Source organism: Strix aluco, chromosome 8 (assembly GCF_031877795.1).
Source record: "Strix aluco isolate bStrAlu1 chromosome 8, bStrAlu1.hap1, whole genome shotgun sequence".
Lineage (NCBI taxonomy): Eukaryota > Metazoa > Chordata > Aves > Strigiformes > Strigidae > Strix > Strix aluco.
Genome location: NC_133938.1, coordinates 19826039 through 19847214, shown reverse-complemented (window position 1 = coordinate 19847214; position 21176 = coordinate 19826039). Strand labels below are relative to the sequence as shown.

The following is a 21176-nucleotide window of genomic DNA, read 5'->3' as shown; positions in this document are numbered from 1 at the left end:
TAAAGTATATGCTCTTGTTTAAATTCTGATATAATTACAAAAGAAAACTTGACTCTAAAAGTGCTCATTTCTATTTGTGACTGAAGGCAATTCTTACCTCTTTACAAAGTGTTCTAGGTACCATTATTTTCAGGATTCGACATATTCTTGCAATAAACACTCTGTCCACCATTGCTCGCTCCTTCTTTCCCTCTTTTGGCTGCATATAGAACAAGTAAAACAAGAAAAGTGAGATTTTCTCGGTAATGTATTATTTAAATGTTCATGTGATATTTTCCCCTATACAAGTTATTCACAACTACCTTCCTTCTGCAGCATTTGCAATATTTCCCTCCAATTTAAGACTTGCTCACACAAGTTAAATGAAATGTAAGAATCGGGAGCGTATGCCCTCACATCTAACAGAAATCCTAAGTAAGAGAACAAAGCTATCAAAACAAATTACAATAGGAAGTAGCTGCCATGATACAAAATAGTATTTATTTCAAATGTGTTAAAAGTGATACACAAACAATGCAGATCACAGCATTAAAACATCCAATTACAAGTTATAATGCAATCTGCCATCTCTTAACATTGCTTGTCCCTAGAAAACACCATCAGCCAGTACTTTTAAAGATGCCTTCCATCATTTGTCTAGACCATCAATGGTTTAAGCTTGACTGTACAGCCCAAACTTGTTTCAAGTGAAACCACAATTTATTATTCCTTTACTTCTAAAAAACAGCGCAACACGCTTCTAGAAAACTTGCACAAGGAGCCCAACTTAATCTCTTCACTACTGTTTACATATGCAACATGATGGGCAACAAGTGCAAGCTTGCAATCTGCAAACACAGATTTACTCTAAACACTTTGTGAATGAGCCTACACCCATTTTTCATGGGATGCAGTCAACTATAGTCCTGCCCTTTTCAAAAAACTATATCAATGCAAACTACAGTTAAAAATTCTAGCCAGATAGGATGCTGTATTTTAGTTAAAAATTATTTACACAAAAATCCAAGCAGTCCCAAGAACTAAAAACTACTGTCCAGGTCTGATGAAGCATGACGCTACACATTATTGCTTTTCTGTAACAGAAATGACAAGCACGTCTGATGTACAAAATTTCTAGAAGTATCTGACTGAACATATTTGATGTCTGAGCTGAACCTATTCCTCCTCTCTATTCATCTCTTCCCCATTTCTACTTCTGTGTTGCACTTATGTTAATTCCATTATCTTCTTTCCCAGAAGTTTTTTTCCTTAAGACTTAATTCCTCATTCAGTATAATTATACCCAACGTGGCTAAAGAAAGCTAGTTACAATTTTTACAAATAGGTATAATTATGGAGAATACAAGTGTTTATGACAGACAGTGCAGTCAAGGCCTGGCTAGAAGCTAACGTGATGCTTGCATACACCTTTATATTTATCCAATGGAAGCCTTTTCTTATGTTTTCAGCAAAGACGGAAGTACGTGGAAGAGTTCATACCATCATATGACCCAATATTTCTAATCATGGGCTCTGTCCTTTGGGCTGTCGTATTTTATTTGCAAATGAAGCAAAAAACTTGGACTTAAAGGCCTATAATATATTATTTTCAAATAAATTAACTGACAAAAATACAAAAGACCAGGGAAATGACAAACCTCCTACCAGAAGTTTGAAGTGCTTTTTAGAAATTGCCAGACTCCGCACCTTCTTCCATACTTTGTTATTTTAAATAAGAAGCAAATACAAGTCATACCAAATCTACAGGCGACTGTTTGTTGTTATGCATACAGCCAAACTTACACCACTAGTCCTTAAAACATTCATAAAGGACAAAGAGATGAAAAAGCACATGGCACCCATCAAGCACATATCATTATGCAGTCAAACTTCAGCCACGTCTGATTAACCTGATTCTTCCATTTGTTTCACCAATGCAAGTCCAAAAGTATCAAATGACATTTGCACCATAGCCATCATTCTGTCCGAAATGAAACTACAATTATGACTTAAAAAAACTCCTACTATTATTTAAAATTATTAAAAAGATATTACATAAAGAAAGAATTACCTCATTGTTCTGCAATGCTTGTTTTCCACTTCTTTTACTGTAGAGGAAAAAATACAGTATTTTGCTTGTTATTAACACACATTTCTTTGTCTTGATCTCTACACAGAAGAGACAAAAAGGAAAGCTTGGGATTATATCCCTATCTATTTCTTTCAAAGCAAAAGATGTCTTTTTACAATGTCTTCACAGCAGGGCTACCTTTTATGTCAAACTTATGTGCTATTTTTATACAATTTCAATGAAACCTTACTCCTTCCAGCATTCAGTAGGGAAACTAAGCCTCCCTCTTTCGTCTCTGAGTTTTGCTTTGCCTTGGCTTCTGTACCATGAACTCCTAGTGTTTTGTGTTTCTCACATATACTTTGCAAGCATGGCCACATGGTTCCACTGACCACATATGAAAACTACACGAAAGCAGATTCAGCAATCCAAGCAATCCAACTTTGATGTTTCGCACCATCTGCATAAGCCAAACAGATTTGTTTTGCATTACAGTTGACTTTCAAATAACACATTTTACTATATATAAATATTATTTGTTCATAAATATGTGCTGCAGGGGAAAAAAGTCAGATCCTATGAAACCAAGTTCCTGCAAAGGCATGCACTGGAATGGGAGCTAGTTTTTATTCTGCCCTTTTCCCTTCCCTTGCATTTTACAGAACAGTTAGAGGAAAAGTATTTATCGACTACTGCTAAACAAACATTCAAAAGTACAATACTATTCTCCTTCCTCTCCTTTTAAGAAAGGCAAGCTGACATAAGACAGTTCTAGCTTGTCTTTTCTTCCTTTCTGAACATTCAAGCTTCAGATAAGCACATGAAGCATTTATGTAGTTTAAAAGGGACAGCTAACCATGTTAAATCGTAACCTACTATTTCTCAACCATCATACTAAAACATTGAGAGCAAGCTGCATTAAGACTACAGTATTCATATACTTTTGAGACAGCACCTAAAAAATTACAGGGAAGCAGAAACTATGAAAGGCACTGCTCCTGCCTACATCAAATCAACTGCAGGCTGCCACACAACCTGTTATCCCACAACTTTATCAACAACATCATTTCACACTTGTGCTTTTAAGCTCTGCAAAGAAAGTATCTAGGATGAAACCATGCCTATTTTAATTTATGATTACTAGAAAGAACTATGAATGTCAGTGACCAGTGAAAAGAAACAACTTAATTATTATGGAAGGAAGAGGCAAGGTAGCAGAAGAATATGAGAAAAGAAGGGAAGGAGGAGACCATGAAAGTGAGAAGGGAGAGATGCCAGTTTAACAAGACCTTAATTAAAGGTAATGGATGACATGGAAGCCTGAGAGGAGAAGATAAAAATCTTGTAAGACTACTTGTGCAAAAGACAGAACAAAGAACTTGAAGGGCAGCAGAGGGCAGATTGGGGGAGAATAACTTACTAGAAGTTCAGAAGAGATATAACATTTAATCAGGCCATGATGGAAGTATGTCTGCAGAAATAGTAACAGTGTGCAAAGTCTAAGAAACAATCTAGTTAGAGACTACATCCTGGTGACATAGGAGCAATGTACTACTGGTACAACACACTTCTGAATACATCTTGTAACTTTTCAAAGTACAAAAGACTGACCTATTTTTTGAAGTTGTCCTTGAGTATGGATCAGACCAATCACATCTGGTTTGGGACTAGCAGAAAAACAGTATTCTTCGGTGTGAATAAATTGTTATCAAACTGTGTGGGCATTTCCCTAGATGACTCATGACTTGCTGTGATACAAAATGAAAGTATGCTGCTCTTCCAGATACGCTATAATAATTCCTAGCTTTGTTGCTTTAAGGCCTGCCAATGTTTGAAGTCACAACACTCATAATACACAACTACTTCAGCTTTAAAATGATCAGAAGTGAATACATTAAAATAGTAATATATTAAGAAGATGAGGCCCAGAATTATTCTGGCAGTTGAACACCTTTGATGTATTTATTCATACATTTTTTCCTACAGCAGCTGTTGAGAAATTCAGCAGCTGAAACTACAGAACTGAGTTGAAACTGATTATCCATTAAAGAGAAAGGACTGTTCAGAAATAGTGATCTTCTATTTAATTGTGAACTCACACTTAATTAGAATTTATATTTATGAAGGTTGAGATAAAAATCAAGTATTTGTATATTCAAAACCTAACGAAGAACTTTAACAATGTTTTGTTCTCTTTTTCTAAAAAAAATTAATGTAAGCTCAAAACAAGACTAATACTTCAATAATACTAATACTTCCTTGAAGCAATCATCTGTGAAGTATGGATTATCTAGAAACAGAAAAATAAATGGGGCTACATAGCGCCAAAAATGTTGCTCTTGCTATTAAAAAAAAAGTAAACCATTGTTATTTTAACAAGTAAAAGCATTTTACTTGCAACAGAAGTCCACGCCATAGTTCTGCCTGGAATAAAACTTCCACAGGCTGACTACTGCAAAAACTTTTCCTTCAAGAGTCTAATTTTTTCAGTCCGATACCTACTGGCACTACTCCAGGCTCCATTATACTATTGTAGACCTTTTTTTGTGATAATTGTGGTTGCATTCTCATTGAATTTAAAGACTAAATAACACCCTCAATTAGTCAGCAAGAATGCAACAAGACTATCTGGTTACAGCAGAGAGCTCTAACATTTGGAATAGATTCAAGCCCTCTATTATTCCAGACCTCTCATTTACTTCACACTGGAGCATCACAAGCCTTACTGGTGAAGGAAGGTAAGTGCTATATGCTGTCCAAATTCTCTACTGCAAATAAATCCTCTGGTATAGAGGCCATTGTTGAGCAGCACAGCACAAGGACTGCTTGGAATAGAAACATAGGGCTGCCTTTTACTGCAATGTTAGCTTTAGTGATTACCCTATCCACACATATCGCTCTCCAGTTTGAGTTAACTGTGCTTTTTATTATCACAGGACTGCCCTGAAGCTCAAGAACTACTCATGCTTGACTTGGTGATGTGGTAACAAGCTACGATACAGCTCAGGTTAGTACAATTCATCACATGCTTATTCAATCAATGTTACTACAATTCAGGCAGCTCCTATGAAATTGCAGAATAGCTCTACTTTTGAATTTTAGTATAGTTATTCTCACTTCATCACAAGGTACTCACAATGAAACCCTTCCCTGAGTGTGTGTATTGAGGCTGAAGCTGGACTGGCTGTGACAATTGAAGATCCCAAAGTAAAAACAACTTTCAGACAGTCTGAATGGGAATAACACTAGATTCAGTAGTGATGTGAAACGCGTCCCATAGGGAACGCATTTCTGTCCCTCTCTACCTCAAGGTCAGAACTGTGCAGTGACCGTTCATCATTAATTTCCCCCCTTTTCCTTCTATATCAGAAAGTCCTGAGATTTTTCTACTGTCCTTCCCTGGATTTGGGTTGCTTTTTTACTTCCAGCCATCAGTTCCCCTGAAGCATGAGATTTTATCAAACATAATTCAATAGTTACATTACAGATACTAAGAGAATACAGGACCTTGCTTTAGGTGACCAAACAAAAACAAGGTACGGTGACAAAGTAAGACTGCAAGAACAAATATTTGAAAGATGATTTTATGGCAAGAAAAAAAAAAAAAAAGTATGGCATACACCATAAAACAATCTTATCCAGGAAAGTAAATTACTACATTTTTGAATTTACAAATGCCTAACTGCAGCTTAAAAATAATAATGCGATTTTAAACTGAACCATGACAGTTTACACATGTTGAGAGTATTTTGAAAGCAGGAGTCAAGCACAAATGAATACAGTAACATTTACTCAAAACTACACAAAAACTCTTATATTGAACTGCTCTAATTTATTTCTGAAATAATAAAACCTGTAGAAATATAAAAGCTAGCTTTCTTCCAAGCTCTTACTGTACCAATAAAATACAGAGTTGTATAGCAGAATTACTTAACTTACTAGAACTTATCTCCAATGTCTGCTTGCTTTTCAGTTTTTCCACACAGAAGATGCTTGACTGAAACTAAGTTTAATGCCAGGGAGTTATGAAAAAAGACCTGACGATACAGTAATGAAATAACGGATTCATTAAGTAGCAAGTAGATGATGGGAAGACTCTCACTTTTGAGCTTCCTTCATGCCCTCACAGGCAAGGAGGGGTGGTGATGGTGAGGTTTTTGAAAAGCATTACCCAAACAATATATAGAAAAAAGATAAAAATTATGGTACTAAAATATTTCTAACACTGAGTCAAATCTATTTATTTGGATAATAGTTCTGGATAAGGATAGGAACACAGAATATTCCAAGACAAAAGAACACTTAAAAAGTGTTTCTGCATAGTTTCTTTACAATTTTTACATTAGGAGTCTTAATTATATACAGCAGGTATTACTATTACACTAGTCAAGTCTTTCTCCAAACTTCCGCAGTCTCAGGCTTAAATTTTAAAGCCATCAGTAAGTCAAATTCTACTTTCAAAATCAGAACTTCATCCACAGATCACCATGACCAATGCAGCAATCCCTCTGCAGCAATGCAGATCACAAAGCCAAGAACAAATCATGTGGAGTGAGACACAAAGTACTTCTGATTCAGATGATCAATCTATGGAATAGACTTCCAGAATACCTAGACTAAGTAATTCTGTAAAAATCTTCCTCTATATTGGGCACAGGGAGAGAAGGAGCTTCTATAAAGACTAAGTCCTATTAAAATAATAATAATTAAAAAACCCGCAACTTTCATCTGCTTCACGTGACCATCTATGGTAATAAAATATAAAGATCAGCATGAGTTTAATCTACATCAATTTTAATGGTGTTTCCTCTGACTGCTACCTTCATGCTAATCAAAACAAAGCATTCTTTCAAAATGATCCTCTGTGCTCACAGTGTTTAAAGTCAGACTCAAATCAAACTAACACTGCAGTGACTACAATAGGTGTACATGAAAAGTCACTTTTAACTACAGCAATGTCTTAGACACTCCTTAGCAAGGTTACCATTTATGACAGGGAATACTACGATTGTTGTTGGACCCCCAGTATAAAAAAAATAAAATTGATGAACTTGAGCAAGTTCAGCAGAGGGCCATCAAGATGCTCAGGAGGATGGAACACTGGCTCTGTAAGAAGCAGCTGAGGGAAGAGGGCTTGATCATACTGGAGAAAAAGCAGCATTGGGAAAACCTAATAGCAGCTTTCCATTACCTCAGAGGCCACTGAGGAGACAGAGCCAGACTCTTTACATGGGCACACAGCACAAGAAAGAGAGGCAACAGATGAAGTGACTGGGGAGATTCTAGCTGAATATAAAGAGAAAAAAAAAATTAAAAATTAGAAAAATCACTATTACAATAACAGAGCATTGCAATAAGTTGTCCAAAGACGGTGGAATCTGTCATTGGATGTTTTCAAGATCTGAATGCACAAAGCCCTCAACAACCTGGTCTGAATGCAGATCCTGCTTTGAGCAGACACTTGGATTAAGTGACCTCCTAAATCATTCTAAGAGTTTACTTTTTAAAAAAAAAAAAACCACCAAACATGAACAGGCTAGAGATATAATGGGACATGTATCACCTGAAGAAGTTTCAGGAAAAGCTGCATCTCATATGTAGTCTGCTTCACATTCACATTATTTAACCACACAGAGCTTTTACAGCAAACATACATGCAACAAGCAAAGAAAGGTATTAGCAGTACTGGGATGACACAACTACACCAAACTTTTCATTCACCCATGCACGGTAACTGAATAGCAACTTGCTAAAGATAAGTAAATAGGCAAGTACTTACCTAATAGACAGTTGGCAATACAACAAAACACCCTTCCCCAACATTGAGAAACATGATCAGCCAAAACCAGCAAGATGTTTTAAAGAAACTAATAGTTTCAGGACTTTGTACAGGCATTTGGCAGCTGATCCTACTTTGAGGCCAGCAGCATAGCACAGGGGGTAGGCAGAAAACTTGATGGTAATACCATGCAGTTTCAGTCTCCAAATAAGTGTTGGTCACAGCACTCAGTCTTTGGGTTTAACTCTTATTTCTGTACCAGAGAAGCTATTCTCTCTAAAGAAACATGCAACAATGGTGGTTACTCAAAAAGGATTATCCTCAACACTAATGAAGAAGACAGTGATTTGAGGAACTAGGAAAAGCCTCCAAGAGGCCCTTGAGTCTAGTTATTCAAAGGTCTCAGGAATACTACTAGTTCTGTGGTATTTACCAGCAAACAGGAAAAAGTTAAAGGATTACTATCTCTAAAAATACCTGTCTCCCTCCAGTACAAAGTTCAGTGGAAGCAATCTACATTGAGCTAAGCATAACAGGGATTGCAGATGAAGAGAGAGATAAGCAAGACTTCCAGTTTAATGACAGGTGAAAAGGAAATAAGGGTTTGAAAATGTTATGCTGTACTTAACTGCAAAAAAAAAAAAAAAAAGGAACGAATTTCAGGTCATGCTACCTTCCTTCTGTAGAGTAGGATTAATAGCTTCTGCTCAAACTAGTGCAAAGGAAGAGTATCTGTTTCAGGGTTTAGTGGATCTTTTCAAAGAGTTATTACCTCTACGCAACCTTTGTATTTGTGTTTTGCAGACCTTACATTCTAGAATGGCACTGGGCAATTTTCATAGCTTTAAAAAAACCACACAAGATAATTATTTTGTAATAGTTCATGATTATTCGTGCAGTTTTCAGGGTAGCTTTGCTGTCAAGATACTACTTCAACATTGTAAAGATAGAACACTATTCAAATGACTAAAGATGGAATGCAACGACGTATCTTGTTACAGTGTGAAGAAATAACAGCTATAAGGAGAATAGCATAGCGCTGCTCATAGCACACTCATTAGTAGACGTAGCTTCATACTGCATACCCCACACGGAGGAACAGAGCAACAGTACAGTTATTTCAGGTCAAGGGCAGTAACCTTACTCAAAAACCTGGGCACAGTCCAAAAGCATGCCCATTTACACAGTACACCCTGAGCACACACAATTTTCTTGGCTCCAGGTTGGTGGCTAGTTGTAGCATAACCAAAATAATGAGGGGAATGCATTCAGGCAACCAAGAAGGGGACTCTGAGAAGGTCAGAGATAGCTATGTCACTGCAAGCTGGGGCTCTGAATTGCTCAAGCTCAGGAACTTTTCCACAAACATTTGAGAAGGCAAAGCAGAACTGTTGTAGAAGAAATTGTAAGTCTCAGTAGAATTCTGCACCTTGATAACAAAGTAACATGTAAAGAAAAACCTTAGATCTGTTAGTCTTTCCATAAGCTTGTCCTCTGGCCTGAGTTATGGCTCTCCCTTATGGATAACAGTGGAAAAAGACTTCTAGCTAGTTCCCTGAAAAGTGAAAAAGAAAATAGCTTCACACTGTTACACACACTTACACTAGATCTTGGCTTAGACAGCAATCATTTTATGCAACTTAATAAGCCAGAAACCACTAATTAACTACCCGGGCCCAAAACAAAGGAGGTCTGAACGCTAGGAGTAGGGCTGAATCATCTGGTTTCTCCTGTCTCCATACCCTCCAGCTGAACACAGGTTTTCTGAGCCACAGGCAGGTTTTTCTACAAGATTAGATTTTAGATGCATTTTCCAGTAATCCTATCTGTATGTTTTGTCTTTTGTTTATTTTGTTTTTTTTTTAAATGCTAGTGCACATACAGCAACTAGTGGACTGAACACTCACGTTCAGGGTAAACCTACTTTAACGTAGTTGCATAGAGGTTTGGGGGGTTTTTGGGGATATTTTTTTTTTTTTTTTTTTTTTTACACCTGCCACCTTTTCACAAAGCAGCACAGGTTCCCTTTAAAGCTTTAACATACATGCAAGCAGTCCATTAATCTGCAGCAATATAATTTCACCCTTCTTGTCAGTCATGGGGGACTAGAACAGCTCCCTTCATGCAAAGCACACTAGCAAGACTCACCCAAACATCTTCAGAACCTAAAGAAATGAGGCAAACTAATAAAAGAAAATAATCAACTAAATATACAAAAACTGAATAAAAATGCATGACTTGCTTCAAGTTACTGCCACTTGCTATGTTGAAACTTCTGCGTTATATTTGAAAGCTCATCCAAGTTTGAACATATGTCTATCATTTCTGATCGTACTTGTATCAATCACCGCCAAACTGTAGGTTCGTGGGCAGTCCAGCTGATGACATAAACAGAACATCTACTTCCACTGTCAGAAGAAAAAGTCTGAGAAGCCCAATGACAGGCAAGCGCACAGGTCATGCGTCACCCAAGATGAACTGTGTAAAACCCTATTTGATATACACTGTGTCAACAACTCTGTTGACCTCTCTCAACTCAAATGAGCCTCTCCCCTTGCTTTAGGCATGTCTAACCTCCAAAGACCCAAGCATACATTGCTCTTATGCATTTTTTCTCTCTCCACAGGAGGGATGCCAAACACTTGGGTTTCAGAAGTTCAATTTATACAAAATTAAAATGTCCATACCCTAGCATCCTCTTGGATTTTAAGGGACACAGCTGCGTGACAGGAAAGGCCAGTGTATCTGGGAGCAGATGCTAAAAATCTTGTGTCACCTTTCCATATATTACAGATCCTTCCTACGAACTCCATTCTGTTTATTCCCTTTCCCTAATCTTGCTGTTGACATTAATTACCTTCTATTACTCCTCTCAGTCCCTTCTTCCAGCAGAAAGCTGTATGAGTTAAATACCTTCTTTTTGAAGAGTAATCCAAGTTCATTCTCTACTTGTGTAAGTATTTTAAACTACATGGATATTCAGGAACAATCCTCACTAGAGGGATAACAGACAATATCCAGCTTGTTTATGCTATACCCCTTAAGGTTTTCTGAAGCAATCAAATCTTAAGCAAATGTTCTTGTTTAAGGGAGTAATGTCTAATATTCCAGACAAAGCTCATAAAACAGACATAGTATTAGATTTTTTTGGATGAAAGGTAACACAGAACTTCATTTTATTTTACACATGCTGTACATTACAGGCTTTTTTTTCATTTTGCAATACTATCCTGTATAACCCTATTTCAGCATTTACCATCTTTTTGAGTGTTTATATTAATATGGATTTATTGTCTTTGTTTAAAGAACTATGATGTTTAGGTGAACCAAAGCAGAAATGTAAAGGCTAGGAGGCAAGGGGATGAAAAAGAGCTCAGCACTTGAACAGTTTGGCAATTTTTTGTAATATGACATAAATATGAACTACAACCCTCACTCATGCATTGTCAGTAAGGTTGAGATCATTTGTGTTCAATTAAAATAGTAATTCATAGCAACAAACTGCTATACTCTGGTAACAGCAGCTGTTAAAAGAGAAACATTTGTTGTTTGTGTTTGCACACAACCAGACAGTACTAGTATTACAGCGCAAAACATTATTTAGGAAAATAGTGAAGATTAAAGTTTTATTTCAATACATGTTACTACTTGGGGGGGAAAAAAAGAAAAAAAAGAAAAATCCATTCCAAAAAGAAAAATCAGTCTTTTCATACCTTGCTCAGTGATGAAGTCTTGAGCATTAAACTTTTTTTTTTTTTTAACTGTCAGGGGACAAAGTACAAAGAATACTGACCTGACTTCTGCTGGTTTTCCTTCATTTTTCTACTCTATAAACCTTTCGCTAATACTCAATAATGGAAAAAATGGAGCCACTGGCCTTTAAAACAGATTTTACGAGTCATTTCCCTACATGGAATCAACGTTTTCAACTGTCAAGACACTGATCATCAATGCTGGAGTCACTTCTGTTTGCAGGAATAGCTCATGATGGATTAAAGTCATGATTGGTTTTCCCTGTATCATATACGCAGGATAATGTACTTTTTCAAATAAGACAACTTCTTACAATTCTTAAAAACCCAAATAGTACAACTGAAGTCATAATTTCATTTACATATAACAACTTCGCCCCTCCCAAGAAGAAATTAAGTTTTTCCAAGGAAACAGACTTTTTGAGGACTCAAATAGACTTTTTGAGGGCTCAACTCAAATAGAGAAACAGTGCATTTTTCTTTCCATGCTTTACTCCAAGGAAGTAGCATGGAACACTAACAAGTTACTATAAGCAAACAGTTCTATGTCAATCGATTTTGGAGGATTTTAGAAAGTGATGGTTAAAATATATTGTAAACTGCAAGTGATAACCACCTCTCAGTTCCACAAAACTGATGAGTGATGCAATAGCTCTTACAGAAGAACATCTGTGAGTAATCCAGCTAGCACTAATTAAGTGATCTTTGACCTACTAAGGTAAGTTAGCATAACATATACAGCTTAATTATTCATACATTACTACTTGAAATGAGTTGTACTGGACCTTGCCCCTATTGTCTGACAGTAGAAAAGTAGGTGAAAGTTGCCTCCTCTTTCCTTCCTGCTATCACTTCTATAACCGATTATTCTATATCAAAATTAACACACTCAATATGAAAAGTCTGTATGAGATAACTTTTGTTACACAAACACATTTGATTTGCTGAAAGAACATTTTTAATTTTTTTTGAAACATGTTATTTTACTTTTCAACTTTAGCCAGCAGTGATACTGAACTATTGCTGACATTCCACCAAAACTTTTAAAAAAGCACACAAAATAAAGCAGAAAACAGACAGTTATTCCAGGAACACATGATATAGTAGCCTATTTTATTCTGAACACAGAAGTATGTAGGAGTATGTATACTTAAGTGTGTATTCTTTAATAAACTATGAGAGGAAGTAAAAAGTTTTGCAGGTAAAGTTTACAGTTGCACTAGAACACTTCCATGGTTCACTTGCACGTTAAGGCCAGTGTTTTGCCATTTATATTCAAATCTGCAAATTCACCTTTGCCCTTAGGAAGATCAAAACTAGAATTTCACCCTCCAGAACTCAAGAAGCTGAAATTCATCTCACACTAACATGACACAACATTTTCAGGCACTATATACCAAGGTTAACAAAGGAATTCACGCATATAAAACTAAATCACCACTATTCCTCCCATATTTTACTCAGTTAGCCTCAAGAAACAGATGTATTACCAGTCCTCTTCCAGACTATCTAGATTGGCAAGTGAAATTCTTCTTCGTAGAAATAAGTAAACAGATTTAAGACAGCCATACCCTTCCCAACTTCTCCCTCTTCCCAAAGAGGCAGAGAGAAATATAACACACAAATTAGAGGGTACACCAGGCCCTGGAGATTTTTATTATTACTGTACAAAGCTTTACCACTTGTTATTATATGTCAGCATCATATACCAGCACAAGTATGCTGGAATATGTGAAGATTTGGCACAATGACAATACTTCCCAAAAGTATGCTATAATTTACATTAGCAACAAAGCATTAAGAAATTAATGATACATGAACTAATGAGACTAAAGGAGGATGAGGCAATGGTAATAAGTGGATGCTTTTGTCTAGGCTGGTGGCATAGGCAATGTAGCTTACCTACTGCCAAGTCTTGATAGGTAGCATTCTGTAAGGCTCCTGTCTGCCCCACAGAGAAACATGGACAGAAGAACAAAGACCAATGGGCAAAACCCATCCTCAAAAATAGTACTCAAGCAGCAGCACAGCTATTATTGAAACAACCGAATGTTGGATGTTACAAGTTTGGAATCTATGGCCACAATACAGTATCAGCAGTAAGACAGACCTAAACTGTGGAGGGACTCAAAAGTGTAAAGCAACACACAGGAACAAGTGGAGCAATCGTTTGCAAGCATGGTACTTATTCTAGCAACTGCATTTCCAATAGATTTGAGAATGCAAAATGGCTTGAGAGAGGAAGATGACAGAAGTAAAGGACAAGGTATCAGAAGGACTGTAGTACAGAAAGAGGAAAAGGGACAGATCAGGTCAGGCTCTCACAACTCCAGTCAACTGCTGAATTAGCTGGAACATAATTCATAAGCTATCTCCACTTTCCAATTCTCACTAATCTTGCAGTACTGTTTGGTCCACCTAATATATATGAATGTCTCATATTTTTAACACTGTACCCAGCAAAATCAAAGATTCACACTGAAAGGACACACTCCAACTATAGTCTTCAGCATTAAGGCTAACGCTCACTTTCAGTGTGTTGACTCTCAAGCTAACAGATGCATTGTCACTGTCAAGTCCTACAGATCAACATCAGAAGTTTTGCAAACAAAACAGTTTATGGGGACAACCCAGGACCCACACTATATTTATTTCAGGGATAGGGAGATTACTCTGGACAAGTTCTAGCCTGCTCCTATCAACTGAATGCTACCAGTAGTGGGGATATACTAAATGCACTTCAAAACTATGCTGGACTTGCATCTACATTTGAAGATATGCTTCGATCTGAACGTAATCTAGTTTGCGTGCTCTAAAGTCACTTCTTGGAGGCAGAGCAAGGTAAACATGGACAATTGGGAGATTCACTTCAAAACAATACTCTTGATCTGAATTAAAATGCAGATGTTCCCAGAACATCTGCATGGCCTATTCTTTCTTACAAACACCATTATAATATACTAAGTGTGAAAAATCTTGCACTACAGTGTCAGTAACTCTCCCAGCTCACCATTTTTACGATGTTCTATATAGCATTTCTCCTTTTTTATAATGGTATTTCACTAAATTAAGCAGAGATACCTGAAAAATATCATCCCTCCCTACAAGTTTGATAGAAGAGCAACTCTCAGCAATAGTTTGTGATCTTCTTGTTTATACTCTCATGCAAACAATGTAAAGTAGCAAATGCATGAATTGTCAGCAGCATATCAATTTCTGACATGTTATATGACAGTTACCTGACTTCATGAAGCTCTTGAAAATATCGTGTGTATGAAAGGAACTGGGTAAAATAAAACTGGACTGCTGCCTAATGTCAGGTACATTATTACTTCAGTCTGTTGAGTAAATCCATTTCACCATCTAGATTTAGCACCAGGGTAAGTTTGCAGTGACTACACAAAGATCTAACTGTACTGGTGTAACATACTGGGTCTTCAGCACATGGTCAATAATCTAGAGCCACAAACACACTAAAATCATCAAAGGATTGAGTCTAAGGTATACTCTTCATCCACCACACTTTATGGTACCCAAGTGCTTCATAGATTAACAAATACACACCCTAGCACACGTCTACCAGTAAGGCATCCTCACAGACAACATAACCAGACACTACCTCTTTGAATTTGCTATCCGTGTACCTGACTGCCACACGGCAGCGTTAAAACGACAGCTGGGGCCCATTATTTGCCTATGCAGATCGGGCGTCCTAGGACATCCCTAGAAGTCAACTGCTCGTTACTAGGAGTTCACAGTCGGGAAAATGGAGAAAACGCATATAATTTGAGTAAGAAGGTGGCGGTGGCCGGATACTCGCACAAGCGGCACCGACTGCACCTCAGGGAAGGCGGGAGGGGGAAGCAGCCTGACCCCTCTCCGCAGGGGCCACCTCCCCGGGAGGAGGGCGGCGGCCGCAGCGCCCCGTAACAGCGGGGACGGGGCTGCCCCTCCGGCAGGCCCAGAGCCGACGAGGGCGGCCGCAGCTCCCGCCGGCCCCGGCCTCACAGCGCTCGCGCTGCGGCCGGACCCCGACGCCCCTCCCGCCCCAGGCCTGGCCCCGGCCCCGTCGCTCCCGGCCCTCCCCACTCACCCGTGCTGGGCCGCCGCCCGCCGCTTGTTGAGCAGGCAGAGGAGCGCGCAGGCGGCGGCGGCGCCGGCGATGGCGGAATGGCGCACGGTGAGGTACTTGCTGTAGGCGGCCATGGTACGAGTGCAGCCACCGAGCCGAGCGGAGCCGAGCCGAGCCGGCGCGGGGAATGCCGGGAGGGGGCGGGGCTCGCCCGGCCTCTCCTCCGCCGGCGGGACGGGACGGGAGGGAACGGGACGGCCCGCACCGAGCCGCGCCGGGCTTCGCCTGGGGAGCGACGGCGCGGGCAGGTTGTGCAACGGGGGCAGCGGTAATTAACGCGCATTCCCCACCTCCTACGCCAGCGGCCGCGCCCCCGGGGCAGGCGAAAGGAAAGGGGCGTCTCATCCTGCGCTAGCGGGGCCGGGCCGGGCCTGCCGCCGGCTGTTCCCGCTGGGAGGTCGGGCTGAGGAGCCGGGCGGCCGGACCCCCCCTCACGGCGCCTCAGCCTGCGTGTTAATTTCCTCAGGCATCGTCGGCTTAGTACCTCCTGCCGTGTGGGGCTCCGGTCATTGGCTTCCGGGGGGGGGAGTCTTTGTGCAGGTGTACAGTGCGGTTTCTGAGTGTGAATTATGAATGCCATACAAACGTGGAGACAATACGAAGTAAACCTTTAATTTGAGCAAAGTTTTGCCACGCTGTCTGGGGTTTTTTTGGGCCGTGAGAGGAGCTGCCGAGATTGGCTTTCAGACAGAGTGGAATGAGTTGTTACCTGTGTAAGTCCAGGAAAACAATCCCTGTCGTGGGCAGAGCCACACCAGGTAGACCGGGAGATACCAGCCAGCCTTTTCCTACAAAACCAGTTCTACTTGCACAGGTGCTTTTTCCATCAGAGTTAACAACAGTTTGCCAAGTCATAGAATACCAGATGGGAAGGGACCTGAAGGACCTTTCTTGGCAAAAGCACAGTCTAGACAAGATGGCTCTGCACACTGTCCAGCTGAATCTTAAAAGTGCCCAACGTTGGGGAATCCACCACTTCCCTTGGGAAATTATTCCAGCAGCTGATCGTTCTCATTGTGAAAAATTTTCCTCAAGATACACCAGTCGAGATATTACAGCAAAAACACCCATGCCAGCATAACTGTATTTACACTGGATCTTCACCCGTGGTCATATCCCTCAGACACCTGATAATGTATATGAGGTGGTTGTACTTTCTAGAGGAACTGGTCAGTTATGTGTTTGAAGTCTGTATTGGTGCAATGGTTAACACTGAAATGACAAAACAATTTATCTGGTCAAAATTAAATGCAGATCAAAATGCTATTAGAATTAATGTATCTATTTTTAGTCGAAAAAACGTTTTCATACAGGCTTTTAAAAACATTTTAATACCTTTGAATGTTGTGCTTTTGTTATTGTAGTATAAGAGTGTGTACATAGGTCAGTCCATTTATCAAGTATTCCTATTTCTTTCAAATATGTCTGCCTGGAGTAGCAGGGCTGAAGCTGCAGTTTGAGAAGTAATCTCTGTTTCTTCATTGTGAATCACCACATATACTTTTATGTCTCGCTCCTTCTCCTCGTCCTTGGTATCGGGCATTTTGGGGTAAGTTTATGTTTTGATGTAAAAGCTGTAGTCTCAAAACATCAAATTGTTCACATTTCATAGAGCACTAGTTCTGTGACCTTGGGCAAATCAGTAATCACCCTGTTTTAAAATATCTGCTGTACATTGGTGTTTAGGGAAAAAAATAATAGTAAACTATTTAAAGTGTTGCTGATCTTCAGGAAAATATACAGCAGAATCGCACAGCATTAATAAATTCATCTTGTTTTACAAGATGCATGTTTGTAAAAATATCTTGTTTTTTTAAATCTCAGATACTTTGGCAGTAGGTGAATGTGAGAAACTAAAAAGAGGTAGTTTCTTCATCAAAGTAAACTTATATTAAAATCATTACAAAAATGAAAATATCCAGAAGTTTTCAGGTTTACTGAATCTTTACAGTTTTGCTGTCTCCTTTTTATTCCAATATCTCTGCAGAGATCAAGAGCACTATGATACTGCTACACATTTCTTTACAAGTCCTCTTCCCTCCTTAAGCTTAGGCTGGTTGTACCCTTCCACAGAACTAGCTACCTAATACAGACTAACTTTGTTTACATACAATGTCCATCTGTTTTGGACATGCTGACCTTTGTTGTTTGCATGACTTGCGTTCTGCTATGTTTGTCTTCTGCAGTGTCCTTACCCCACTTTGAGGTTAGCCGATACCATGTCCTATTACATATTTTATTTCTCTTCTAACTTTCCTTACATACACCTATCTTCTAAGAGTTTGCCTCATGCATCCAGTCCTCCACTCTTTCTTCTATTGCCTCCACTCTTGAATGTTGCTTTCTTTCAGAATAATTTTGTTAGCATGATTGATAATTAGGCACTTAGTTCAAAACATGAGGTTTTTATTGATCCATTATTTCATCAGTTGCCAACACCACCCATGGCTAAGCATATCCGTGATAAAATCACCCACACTGATCAAATGCTTTTGAGACAAAAGCTTCTTTGTTCTGCAACTTGAGATCTGCTGCATTTCAATACTTTATCCATTACAGCCATTTTGTTTTGTTGGTATTCTTGGTACAAGTCAAAACTGTGAGAGTTTTCCAAGTTAGCAAATAACAGCAACATTAATTCAAATGTATCTCAGATGTAAAAACCTAGAGGAGAAAAGATAGCTCAGAAGAAAACAAAGCAAAGAATACCATGCCTGTCACCTGTATTAATAATAGTGTGTGTAGTTTCTCTGAAGAAGCAAGATCAAATTGACAGCTGTGCTTTTAATATGGTCCATGATATGGTTCAAACTTCTTACTAGCTATGTAAGAACATCCATAGAAAACAAGCTATTTAAACTAGAAAGTGCAGTCTGGAGGACTAAAGCCTGTAGGAAGAAAAATGCATATTTACTATTAAAGCCTTAAAACTCCATAATGGACATCAAGAGACCTCATAACAGCAAGTGAGGCTATGGTCCCGTGTCTGAAGTGTTAAGCAGCAGTATCTGCCTAAGCAGTTCTTCAAGTTTACAATTAAAAACCCAAAAAGCCTCCTTAATAAAAAGCAGTAATACAATTGCTAAACAGTTCAGATTCTCAAATCATGTCCTCAGTCAATCTTGATTTTAGCCAGTTGAGTTTTAAGGAGTCAGTCAAAGTCAGAAATATGAGAAATTGTTATGGAGTGAGTATTTTGTCCCACTAATAGTTATATGAATACATTTTTTTTTAAATGCAGTCTAGATTAACAAATAAGAAGATGCTCTGATTTGGTTTCTCTCAGAACAGGAAGAACCTGTATTATTTGCTGTTGGCACTTGGCATACAACACCCAACTATATTCTGAGAACAGCATATCATCTAATAGTTAAATGAAAAATCATGTTGTTTATTGTAGGTCCAATGTGACATGTATTAATATCATGGAGAGCAATTTACAAATGTTGTGAAAGGTGGCAAAATAATGAGATTAATTTATGTAAGTTGAGGTAAGCTGTAAAATGTAAACTGTACCATCTATGTTAGTTAGGTTTGAAGGTAATTTGTATAGTGCTGGTCTCCATTCTGTAGATTTGCACTTGCTTAATTTTTAAGTCCATATAAATTCAGCAAGATTGTTCACTTGTTTAATGTTAAGTAAAGCACTATGATATTTGAAAACTTAATAACTAGTGGAGCAAGAAGGACAGTTCCCGGGATTGATGTGATCTCTTTTGTGAAATCCATGTTATCTCAGATATATCTTAGTTGTAGAATTTGGCATGGTTTGGAGGGAAATTAATAAACTGGTCTGTTAATGCAGTCATCAGTGTTAAGTGATAAGGTTGTGTCATTCTACTGAAGTGCTGTACCAGGGTATTAGTCTGTTGCTTGATTTTTAACAGAAGGAAATTATATGTCTGAAGTTGAGCTAAATTTAATTATGTATTAGTTCATATATGTGTGTATGTGAATAATGATATGGACTACTCCCAATGACAGCCTCATCAATACAGCTAATATCAACCAAATGAAATCATTATATGTTTAGTCGCTTCATACAACCTGAAACTCCAGTGTAGGTGAAGTAGTGTGGATATGGTATCAGCCACTCAAAATCAATAAGCCTCGACCTCCATGAAACATATGCTGATTATAACACAGGTTTCATCTTCAGAGTGAGGCCTACAGGCTGAAATTGAAACGGACATAAGTTTTCTTTGATCTGCGGAACAGAGAAAGAAGACACGTTCCCATTTCTTTGTACTTCCTGTTTTCTTGTCCTTGCCCTTTTCTTACCCACCTCCTGCATGCCCCTCAGACGACTGGGATGTTACAGGAACTTAAAATGTGGGAAGGCAGTCTTTCTGAGCAGAAAATAAAATTTGGGAATAATGCAGAGAGAAGAAGATAAGGGGTATATAGAAAAAAAATTCTTAGAGAGCTTACGATGTACAGAGCATTGGCATTTAAATATATCGATGCTTACAGACTTTCTGTGCCCTTGCTGCCTTACTTCCCACTGTATGGGGATAGGAGTACTTTGTCCTAATCTTTATTAATTGATGCCATAACCCACAAGAGCTTAATTGCTACCCACAAGTCTACTTTCTGCATTTCCTTGATTTCCGACCATATTTTTTGCTCTATACACCTGGTTTTTTTCAAGTGACTGTGATACCTGATTTACTTACTTTTTTTTTTTACTTACTGTTTTCATTTGCTTTTCCTGTTAGTTGGTTTCTGGTTTTGACTGTTTACAGAAAGATGTCTTCACTGAGGTGTCCATATTGATACTTAGAATGTTGACATTCCTTTTGCGAGTCAGTATCATTGGATAGTCTGTGTGAAATAAATACAGAATTAGATTTTTCCTCCAAAATGCAGTAGTCTGCATTCCCTAACAGTCAGTGTCAGGTAGTATTTTGTGCTTCACTTGCCTACCTTGTTAGGACTAGGTGAGTGGGTAGAAAAATGGTAACTGAAACTAAATGTTCCTGTTTAGCTTGTTCAGTTTTTTCCGGAAGTGAATCACAACTCAGCTTGATCTTGACACCTTTTGGTGATCTGAAAGCCAAGGTATTTCACTGCTCAGCATTTATTTCTAGCTTATCTCAAATACTGTGTTGTTCTATGTTTTATTATGTACATAAAATAGAAGAACAGAAGTAATCAATGTTAACTTCCTATTGTACTTAGAGTAATGCTTGGTTAAAAAAACTGTTCCTTTTTTCATCAAAAAGTGAGAAAGCTGAAGGAAGTTTTTAAGGAACATTTTACTAAAAAGGTATTCATGAATAATATAATGGATCTTTGCAAAGTCAGGGTGCCAAGTTTGATATCTGAATTCAGTAATTTAAACCAAAGACATTTAAAATAGGTTTACAGCTAATTCCTGTTACTTAGGTAGAGCTGTAATTCTTTGATTGAAATTGCCCCACAATTCCCTTACAAGGAGTGCTTTTCAGCTGTTTATATCTT

General features: G+C 38.4%; 1 protein-coding gene across 1 annotated transcript in view; it reads right to left on the bottom strand.

The window, feature by feature from the left end:
* The window catches only part of ABCD3 (ATP binding cassette subfamily D member 3), a 32670-nt gene extending 16827 nt beyond the window's left edge, over positions 1-15843 (bottom strand). The window contains exons 1-3 of the mRNA XM_074832540.1: positions 15675-15843; positions 2051-2087; positions 98-199 (exon numbers count right to left, since the gene is read on the bottom strand). Coding sequence (XP_074688641.1) covers positions 98-199; positions 2051-2087; positions 15675-15787 — 252 coding nt within the window. The 5' untranslated portion in view covers positions 15788-15843. The remainder of the gene's footprint in view (positions 1-97; positions 200-2050; positions 2088-15674) is intronic.
* Positions 15844-21176: the final 5333 nt, after the last annotated feature.